The sequence below is a fragment of the Triticum aestivum genome, chromosome 1B (assembly GCF_018294505.1).
Source record: "Triticum aestivum cultivar Chinese Spring chromosome 1B, IWGSC CS RefSeq v2.1, whole genome shotgun sequence".
Lineage (NCBI taxonomy): Eukaryota > Viridiplantae > Streptophyta > Magnoliopsida > Poales > Poaceae > Triticum > Triticum aestivum.
In genome coordinates this window covers 632,766,316-632,776,778 of record NC_057795.1, presented here as the reverse complement: position 1 = coordinate 632,776,778, position 10,463 = coordinate 632,766,316, and the positions used below count along the sequence as shown (strand labels likewise).

Here is a 10,463-nt window from a genome sequence, read left to right as displayed (position 1 = left end):
TGGCGTCGACATGGGAGCGAAGGTTGCAGCGCCCGAGGTGAACTTCGAAGAGGTGGCGCCAATGGTAGTAGTTGTGGGAGTTGAGATCGAGGGTGATGGGGATATAAGGACTAATATCCGAGATTGTATCGGCGAGGGAGAGCACCGGGGGCGTAGGTGGTGGTAGTAGAGCTAGGGTAGAGGAGGAGGAAGCTGTGGCGGCGGCGCGGGCGAGGGTAGTGGCCCGGCGCTCAAAGTAGCCGGGCGGCGGCAGCGGCGGTGGGGTGGGCGGCGGAGCCATACCCTAGGACCAGGAACTCTAAGATACCATGTAAGATTTGAATAAAACTATTGTTATTGATTTGCCGGTCACATAGAGCAGTATATATAAGAGTTTACAAGCCAACCATACCTATTACAATACGACTAGGACTATTACAATACGACTAGGATTAGGTAACTTGAGAGCCAAGTAATAGTCTAACAGTCGGGATGGAGTGCGCCGCCGCTGTGGCAGTGGCACCCGAAAACATATTTTAACATTCCTGCGCCCCGGCCCGCTTATCTGGTACGTCCATATACACGGGGATCTGGGCCAGCCGTTTCCGTAAGATGCACAGGCCACGGTTATATGGTGCGTGTTAGTTGTGACCCGGGACGTGATCCACCTACTACATAGCGTAGGGCACTGTACACCGAGATAAGGACAGACGCTATCGGACACTACAGGAGGCGGCCCGTGACTCTGTGTTTCATCTGCGTCCCCCCTTGTATCTAGCATGCTGGGCGGCGGGGGAGGGGAATTCAGCTAAAGCAGCTACTCGCGACTCCGGCGTGAGTCCCATATCGGAATCCGCCCAGCCGCCGTCGGTAGAGGAGGATAAGTTCTTGGGAGATATGAACGAGCAGACGCACGGCTTCCCACCATTACTGCTCGGGCGCTGGTGTGCTCCTGATTCTTCCAGTACAAGATGGAGTAGTACACACACCAGATAAGATTGGATTGCCGGTGGCGATGTTGAATCTGTGGTCCGGCACAAAATCTACACGAAAAGGGGATTCAGAAGCCTGCTCATACGGGAAACATAGTTGGATTAGATCCCGCCCCAGACAAGCAACGCGAAGAGTAATGGAAGCAGCTGCATCAGTGCGTACCTATGGCCGGCCGCCGGATTGATGTTGCAGCCGAGCGCCGGCGCCATCGAATCGCCGCCCTGCGGCCCATCCATCTAGCTATAAGTCAAAGAGCAAGAGAAGAGAGAGTCAGATGTGTTCACGGGCTTGCAGCAGGGGAGGGGGCGGCGGTGGAAGACAAAGCTACACTGAGCCATAGATGGAGCAGTAGTGCAGTACCCACGTGACCACAGCGACCGTAATAGCCTGCTACCACAGTGACAGTTTCAACAAAACTGGCTTACTTGTCGGGCATCTCGAGATACAGTGAAAAGATTCTACCGCTGGGATAACGCGGCCCCCGCGCAGATGCTCTAAAAATCCGCATCCCAGTGGCACCGGCACCGCGCCCTATGGACACACTCCAACCCTCAGAACTCCGGGGCCTGCGACGCTGGCCTAGCCGCTGCTCCAGGCGCATCATCCCTCCCGTTGCGCATGAGAAGGGGTCGCGCGGTGTCGACCGACGTCGCCCAGGTGTCTGCCGACAAGGGCGTGGGCGCCAACGGGGCACACCAGGCGGCCGCCAAGGAAGGTCGTTCATCCTCAGATTTAATCTCTCTCTCTCTCTCTCTCTCTCTCTCTCTCTCTCTCTCTCTCTCTCTCTCTCTCTCTCTCTCTCTCTCTCTCTCTCTCTCTCTTTTGTGTGTGTGTGGCAAATTTCGTTCTAGCATTGATGAATGTGCCAAGGATCACTTCTCCATTCTTGTTTCCGTATCTTTGCTCTTGTGTTGGATGCGGTCTTTTCATTTGGATCTGTCGCCTGTTAACACTTAACAGGTGAGGGTTACACTCATAGAGATGCATTACACGGTGAACTACCAAGGAAAATGGATATACTTATAAATTTATTGATGTTTTAATCTTGGTTGCTAATTATTATGGCATAAAGGCTGCTAAAGAAAATTACAACACAAAGTTTGCAGTTCCTGCCTAAATGCAGTGCTTTTTCACACAGTATATATTACGTTCGGTCAATTTTTTTAAGATAATATGCTAGCCTCTTAATTGTTAGCAGGGCTTATTTCCCTGAACTGGAGAGACTTACTAAGGTGAGACCAACCCACTTGACTGGCTGACAAAGCAAATGCGGCAGCTGTTTAGCCACTTACAACTATGTACTCCCTCCGTTCCGATTTACTCGTCGTGGTTTTAGTTCAAATTGAACTAAACCCACGACAGGTAAATCGGAACGGAGGGAGTAACTTAGAATCTGATTTCATCTTTCAACTGTGACTGATTTTCTGTATGCTTCTGGTATAATGCTGAATATCTTTCCACAGGAGATGGAGATCCTGAGACAAGTTTGTGTAGCAAGGCCATTAAAATCATGACGTACAATGTGTGTTTCGGGAAGGATTATGAACTGCACAGCAGGATTCTTGCTCTTGGAAATATTATTCAGCACCACAGCCCAGATCTTATATGCCTCCAGGTACAGAATTTCTCAAAGCAATCCATTACTTCTTTTGTTTTTTCTTCTGAACAGGCCTCATGTGAGTCTGCAGGAGGTTACACCAGAGATACAAGGGCTTCTGGAAAAATCCGCCTGGTGGCCAGAATACAAATGCTTCATGTCACGTGAGATGGAATATTACATGAAGGAGAAGGAGGACATCGCCCGTTCCAATATGGGGAAAACATTGTCGAAACGAAAAAAATATATGGAGAGATCATATTTCTGCATGCAGGTATAGTCTTCTCTTAGTTTCAAAATCATGGTTGGAATTCATCGCATTTCATGGTTTTGATGCTGATATACAGTAATTCTTTTTTTACAAGAAGATGCTGATGTATTTAGTATCTCAGCGTTCCGTTGGTACTTTGTATAGTATTTTTTTAGGGCTGTTGCACTGACGTGAGCTAAGTCACTATCCTGTGGAGATTGATAACACTAACAAACCTTGTATTAGACGAGGAGAGAATCATGATGAAGCAAGGTGTTTGATTTCGCAAAGAAAAAAGGTGTTTGATTTGAATCCATGAATGGTGGATTGTTGCCATTTTCCCTTTTCAGATTTCGGAAGTGTATCTTGTGATGGTTTTAAACTTTAGTTTCGCTATTGCTGATTCAGTCATTCATTCTAATTTGGCCAAAGGACCGAAATTTCCAATTGAATTTAACTGAGATCCGGCCAAATATGTAGAACTGTAACGTCTATGGATGGTCAGGTACTATGAATTAGGTGGATGAGGAATGGATGCTCTGTGCTCCACCCCATTGCCACGGATTGTCCCCAATTTTCTGAAACTTTGAAAGAGGAGGCATTGGGTGGCAAGATAAAAGATGCTTATACCTTGCTAATTGTCGCGGAACCTATGGTAGGTCTGAGTAACTCTTACTTTCTTACCTCTCATGTGAAAAGAGAGACCATGTTAAAATTGCTCATACATGCTCGAGCTCCTTTTATTTCTTCAGAAAATGTTACCTCCTTTTAGTTCTCCAGAAAAGGTGCTAATGGCGTAGCTCTCACTCCACTACCGACCGTTTCAGATATCCCACGATTCGAGATAGGCGCCTACAAAGTCAAAATAGAACCCCGAAAAGGGTTGGCCCGGCAACAGTTTTTGGGTTGGGTCAAAAACTCAGCCAGATATACCGAAAAAGGCTTTCGCCCCGCTTTATAAATAAAGCAAACCGCCAATGACAAACAAGCAGAGTCAAGTTCACACAAACACACGCACCCAAGTCACACGACCAAGTACAAAGGTTCTGCTGAGGGCACAGCTCAACAAGCCCAAACAAAAGATAAAAAAGGCAGCAAATGCCAGGCGGAGGAGACGTCTAGTCCGGCTCCGGCGGAGGTGGCGGGGGGGGGGGGGGGGGGGGGGGGGGGGGGGGCGACAGACGGACGACCATCGATCGGAGGTCGGCGATGAAGGCTGAGATGGCGTCATGGTCCAGGGGACGGCTAAGCGGCCGCCAAAGCTGCAAAAAACCCGAGAGTTTAAAGAGCGCGTCAGTAGATCGACAAAGAGGAGTGTGCTGAATCACGAGCTTATTGCGGACAGTCCAGAGGGTCCAGGCGAGGGCCCCAATCTCAAGCCATCTAATGTGGCGAGAAGTCGCGGGGGACGACTGGAGTTCGTCAAATAAGTCAGGGAAGTTGGTGTGGCACCAGTTTCCGCCGACCACCTCGCGAAAGCAACTCCAGAGGAACTGGGCGGACACGCAGGAGAAGAAAATGTGGTTTGAATCTTCGGGAACCCCACAGAGAGGGCAGAGGCCTGTGCCCGGGCCGTTGCGCTTGAGCACCTCCACCCCGGACGGGATCCGGCCCCGAATCCATTGCCACATGAAGATACGGATCTTCAGCGGCAAGCGGATGGACCAGACAAGCGAGAGGAGGGGGAGCAGCGGAAGGCGCGATGGCCAGGTAGAGCGATTTGGTGGAGAATTGGCCCGAAGGTTCGAGGCGCCACCGGACAAGGTCAGGTCCACCATCCAGCGAGGGTTCGTGAAGCGCAATACAGTCGAGTAACTCACGCCAAGCGGCGGATTCCATTGGACCAAAGGCCCGCCGGAAAGCAAGGCGCCCTAAGTCAAGAAGGGCCCTAGCAACGGAGATCACGGGGTCAACGGCAATGGAGAAGAGACCAGGGAAGCGCGCCGCGAAGGGAGAGTCCCCGGCCCATCGATCAAACCAGAACAGCGTCGAAGATCCCGCACCCACCGAGATGGATGTCCCGATACGAAGGACTGGCAGGAGCTGGACGATCGACTGCCAGAACTGAGAGCCTTCGGACTTCTGGCAGAAGGCGAGAGGCTGCCCACGCAGGTATTTGTTCCGGATGATGTCAAGCCAAAGACCACCATGTCCTTGCGAGATTCGTCAGAGCCAGCGGGAGAGGAGGGCAATGTTCATCCGTTTAGAGCACATGATGCCAATGCCCCCCTGCTCCCGGGGCTTGCAGATGTCAGGCCAGCTGACCATATGGTATTTCTGCTTCTCCTTATCACCCGCCCAGTAAAAGCGGGACTGAATCGTGGCGATCTCCTTGTGGAGGGTCTCGTGGAGGCTATAGAAGCTCATTAGGAACAAGAGGAGGCTGGAGAGAGAAGAATTGATGAGAATAGTTCGGGCTGCTTTGGACAACACCGCCCCTACCAAGGTTCGACACGGGTTTGCAGCTTGGCCACAGAGGGGCGCAAGTCCGTGACGGTAAGCCTGGAGTCACTAATGGGCGTTCCCAAGTAAGTAGTGGGAAGAGTGCCCATGCGGCAATTAAGCCTGTTGGCGACGGCCAAAGACTCGGCAGGGGAGTATCCCATCACCATCACATCGCTCTTGTCGAAATTGATCTTGAGACCCGACATTTGTTGGAAGCAGAGGAGAAGGAACTTGAGGTTGGCGATATCGTTGTCCGAGCCTTCAACCATAATGATAGTGTCGTCGGCATACTGGAGAATGGATATCCCAGAGCCCCCAGCGAGGTGGGGAGTGATCCCGCGAATATGGCCCGCGGCTTTCGCCTTATCAAGGATGGACGCTAGCGTGTCAACAACCATATTGAACAAGAACGGGGAGAAGGGATCGCCTTGTCTAACCCCACATAGGGTGGGGAAGAAGGGCCCAATCTCGCCGTTGATGTTCACTACCGTACGACCGCACATGACCATTTGCATGACACGAGTCACCCATCGGTCGTCAAAGCCCTTCCGAAGAAGGACCTCCCTACGGAATGGCCAGCTAATCGTGTCGTAGGCTTTATGAAAGTCAATCTTCAGGAAGACCGCCTTGAGGTTTTTGGAGCGGACCTCATGGAGGACTTCATGAAGGACAAGGACCCCATCCAGGATGTACCGACCCTTAATGAAAGCCGTCTGGTTGGGGTGCGTGATACGGTCGGCCAGCAGGGTCACCCTATTGGCGTACCCTTTAGCCAGGATCCTGAAGATGACGTTGATGACCGTAATCGGCCGAAATAGGCGGATGTCAGAGGCCCCGGAAACCTTCGGGATGAGTGAGATGATCCCGTAGTTGAGTCGCCCGAGGTAAATGGAGCCAACGTAGAACTCATCGAACATAGCCATGACCTCTGGTTTAATCACGTTCCAGAAGGCCTGGAAGAATCGCACAGGAAGGCCATCCGGGCCTGGACCATAGGAGGCATTCATGTCCTTAATGGCCTCCCAAATCTCCTGCTCGGAGAAAGGGGCCGTAAGGGCCGAGTTCTCCGCATCAGACACCAACTGGGGACCGGCCCAACAGTCATGAGCCAGAGAAAGGCCGCTCCGAGGAGCGGCAGAGAACAAGGATCTATAGAATCCGTCGACGTGAGACTGGATGTTGCGGGGGGTCTGAAGAAGAGTCTCCCCCTCCCACAAGAGGGGGATGATATTGCGTCTACGGCGGCCATTGGCAATGGCCTGGAAGTATGCCGTATTCGCGTCGCCTTGCAATACCCACTTCTGCGCCCCCCGAAGGCGCCAATAGGCCTCCTCATCGGTATAGATTACGGAGAGCTGGTCTTCCAGGTCATACTGAGACAGCCACTCATCCGGTGAAAGCCCAACCAAATCAGCGCGCGGGTCAAGGGCCTGGATCGCCGATAACAATGACTTCTTCCGCTCACGAAGGTCGCGCCCTAAATTAGCCCCCCACCCCTTCATGAGCTGACAGGCACGCTTCACGCAGAAGTGCCAAGAGTCAATGGCCGAGGGGGGCGGAGGGGGGGATGGGCGCGGGCCTCGATCCACCGAGCGCTAACCGCCGCTGTGAAACCGGTTTGAGAGAGCCAGAATGTCTCGAACCGGAATCTAGGGGGGATAGGAGGGCGCTCATCAGCAGAAGAGAGGAGAAGGGGGACGTGGTCCGAGCCAATCTTGGTGATGGCGCGGAGGGAAGCTAAGGGGCAACGCATGTCCCATTCCGGGGACACTAGGACCCGGTCCAGGACGGACTGGGTCGGGGAAGCCTGCCGGTTGGTCCACGTGAATCTGGCACCAACACGGTCAATCTCACGGAGGCCAAGGTCGGCAACAAAGTCATTGAACATCTGCATCCGGGCGAAGCAGACATTGGCATTGCTCTTGTCCTCCGCCACGCGGAGGAGGTTAAAATCGCCACCAACCACCACCGGAAGGGGAGCCGAGGAAATCTTCCGGTGGAGCTCCGCGAGGAAGGCGACAGACCTACTGTGGTCTGCGGGCCCGTAGACAATGATGACCTCCCACTTGAAGTTGAGGGACCTCTCGAAAAGTTCCATGCTCACGAAGAACTCCCCCCGGTCCATGCTGCCCACCTCAAAGGTGGCATCCTTTACACCTAAAAGGATGCCACCCGAGTGACCGGCGTTCCCACTAGAAGGGAGCCAGTGCCAGGCAAAGAGATGGGAGCTAAGGTGGTCGAGCTCAGGGAGCGAGAAATCAAGACGCATGGTCTCCTGGATGGCGACAATGTCAATGTGTTCGTCACGCATGTACTCGATGAGTTGGCGGCGTGGGCCATCATGGCCGAAACCGCGGATGTTCCAGAATAGAGCGCGCATTAAGGCGCCATTGGGGGCTGCTTGACCCCAGAACACGAGAGGCACTTTGGGCCCGGAGAGCCGCAGTGCGGGAACGGGTGCGGCCCCTGATCTCGGTCACTCCCATCGGGGGGGGGGGGAGGGCCGATCTGCCGCGGCGCCGCCGGCAGAGAACTCTCCCCGGAGGGGGGAGGGACAGGGGGCAAGAGGAGAGCCGCACGGGCCTGCGCGAGCTTCCCATCCAGGATCTCACGGGCGCGGATCGCCGCAATCTGGAGTAAGGGGGGGCCAGATTCCCCCCGAAAAATGATCGCAGAATCCGAGGCCACCTTCGCAAGGTTGCCAAGGGGGATCGACTCGAGGGCAGAGAAGGAGCAAGATGATGCCGAGGGGGGGACGGTGGGCGTACCTGGCTCCAGGTTCCGAGCAGCGGCCCGGATCTCCGCCCGCTCCGAGATGGGCAGAGCCGGGCTGCCCTCGGGGTGAGCAGCATCCAGCCGAGCACTCTGACGAGACGCCGTCACCGGGGAGGAAGCCGATCTACCCCGGCGAGAGTAGGCAGCAGACCGGGGAGGGGGTGGTTGGGCGGCCACGGGAGTGGTCACCCTGGTCTCGCCCTCCAAGGTCAAGTCCCTAGCGGGAGAAACCAGAAGATTGGGCCTAGCGCAGCGGTGGAGGGTCGGTGTCGTGGACGGAGCTGAAGGAGGGGGCGGCAGAGGCGGGAGAGCCTCGGGAGGAGGAGGCTTCGCTGCCGCGGGGGGGGGGGGACGCCGGGGCGAGGGCGTCGATCCCCGGGGCCACAGCCACCTCAAGGGGCGCCCACGGCGCAGGGAGCAGCTGACCGGGAACGGGGATGGCAGCCGGGAGGGGGGCCATCCACGGACCCGGTGAGACAAGATCAGCCGAAGTGGGGGAGCGCGGGGAAGAGGCCGGCCAGACGACCAGGCCGACACTGGAGATGTTGCTCTCCTCGGAGGGAGAGGCCGCATGGACCAGGGTGTCGCCGAGCGCCCGGAGGGGGGCAGCCTGGCGACTCTTGCCCCCGGCCGCTGGCGGGAAGGTGAGGGGGAGGGGGAGAGGGAGTCCTCCGATCCCCCCTCGTCATCGGAGTGATGCGAGCAAGCATGGTGGCGGCCGCGGTAGTCGCCGTTCGTCCCCAGGTTGCCACCCGGGAGGCCGGCGTCCAAGAAGCGGGGGCGGCCTATGTGGTTGGGAGGCTCAGGAGAGATCCTGAGGTCGAAACCCTGGTCGCTGAAAAACACGCGGACGGTGGTGCGGAGCTTGGAGGAGTCGAAGCATTTGACCTTGACCCGAACCTCCTGCTCTTTGCGCAGCGAGAGCTCATCGACCACCACCACCTTGCCCAAGAGGCGGGACATCTGGCGGATGACGAGCTCAGACCGCGTGATGTCAGGGAGGCCGGTGACAAGGATCCAAGCGGTGTCCAGAACGGCCACCGCTTGGGCATCAAGAATCGGCTCAGAGATGTCGACGACCAGCTGGTTGAGGGCGAGTGTGATCCGGCCACTGCGGGTCGCGTAGGAGTAGCTGACGGAGTCGGGGAAGACGACGGTGAAGATGTGGCCCGCGGAAGGGGTGACCCCCCAGTCCCACTGGCGGCGGTAGAGGTGGTTCAGCTCTGCCTCGATCATCTCGGGGGAGGCCACCTCGTCCACCACGGTGACGACCGCCTGGAGGGTCGGCGAAGGTGGCGGGGCATCAGGGACCTCGAGGTGGAAGAAGCCAAGTCCCTCGATGCCATGGCCGTACATCATGAGCTTCGACACCACCGGCCTATCGGGACACAGGAGAGTGGGGTGCCCCGGGTCCTTGCAGAGGTAGCATCACTGGGGGTTGACGCAGTTGACCTGAGAGTGGCCCCCCACTCCACAGTTGAAGCAGGGGGGGGGGGGGGCGGGGGATGCCGGAGACGAGCCCGGGGGTGGTTGCGGAGCCCAGGGCTGCCGGGGGCGGCACGGGACGGGCACCACGGGCACCCCGGTGCTTTTTCTTCTTAGCAGGGCCCGGGCGACCACGAGCATTGCCACCACCCGAGGCCGTGGCAGAGGGAGCGGCCGAGGCCGCATGGGGAGGCACGTAACGGCGGGGAGCATCGGAGGGCGTAGGGGCCAGAGCGCGGGGAGAGGCAGGCCTCGCGGGCCGGGGAGGAGAGGTCGAGCGTCCCCGGCGCGGAGGAGGGGACGGGGAGTGTCGACGCGTATGCCAGTCACCCGAGGTGGCCGGGAGAGGGGAGCGGGAGCGACCCCGGCCCTCCCGGCGGGGCGGGGAGCGATGGGACGGAGATCGGCGACCCTCCCGCAGCTCCCGGAGCTCCTCTTCACGCCGCAGGGAGTCAGGGAAGGGCCGCGAGCTGTCTTGGTGTTCACTGGCGCGGCGTTTGGCGTGGACCGCCCCATCGCCCCACTCCCACGGCATGGGGTGACGCGGCTGGGAGGGGGGGAACAAGAGAGGCGAGGAGGGACCGGGCGCTGGAGGGCCGGGAAGGAGCCGGGCCGGGGATGGGGCGGGGACGGGAGGGATCGGGGTGACGCCGAGGGGAATCGATCCTGGGGGACGAGACGCGGTGGCTGCGGGGGGAGCTGGGTGGCGAGGAAGACCGTAAGGGAGCCAAATCGAGCTCACGATCTCACTGGGCCTAGGGCAAACATGCGGCCCAGCCGCCGGGAGGGAGCCCAGGGAAGGGGAGCGCAGGCCCGCAGATGGCCCGTGAGCAGGGATGGGCCGGGGCCCAGGATCCCCGGGGCGAGGGCGGCCTGGCCCACTGGGCGGGCACTCACCCTCCCCTGACGGGAGACCGATCCTAGGGCCGGCGCCGCCGC

General features: G+C 57.4%; 1 protein-coding gene across 1 annotated transcript; it reads left to right on the top strand.

Moving 5' to 3' along the window:
* Window positions 1–1,066: 1,066 nt before the first annotated feature.
* LOC123097586 (uncharacterized) lies at window positions 1,067–3,707 on the top strand. The gene is made up of 4 exons (XM_044519370.1): window positions 1,067–1,687; window positions 2,436–2,587; window positions 2,661–2,843; window positions 3,325–3,707. Exons 1-4 carry the CDS (start codon window positions 1,591–1,593, stop codon window positions 3,331–3,333), a joined length of 441 nt encoding a protein of 146 aa, XP_044375305.1. The 5' UTR covers window positions 1,067–1,590; the 3' UTR covers window positions 3,334–3,707.
* Window positions 3,708–10,463: the final 6,756 nt, after the last annotated feature.

Bases quoted from the DNA above. Each gene is read 5' to 3' on its own strand.
- LOC123097586 (XM_044519370.1), top strand. From the start codon at position 1,591: ATGAGAAGGGGTCGCGCGGTGTCGACCGACGTCGCCCAGGTGTCTGCC. The intron at 1,688-2,435 runs GTCGTTCATCCT...ATCTTTCCACAG, and splicing joins CCAGGCGGCCGCCAAGGAAG to GAGATGGAGATCCTGAGACA. The intron at 2,588-2,660 runs GTACAGAATTTC...GTGAGTCTGCAG, and splicing joins CAGATCTTATATGCCTCCAG to GAGGTTACACCAGAGATACA.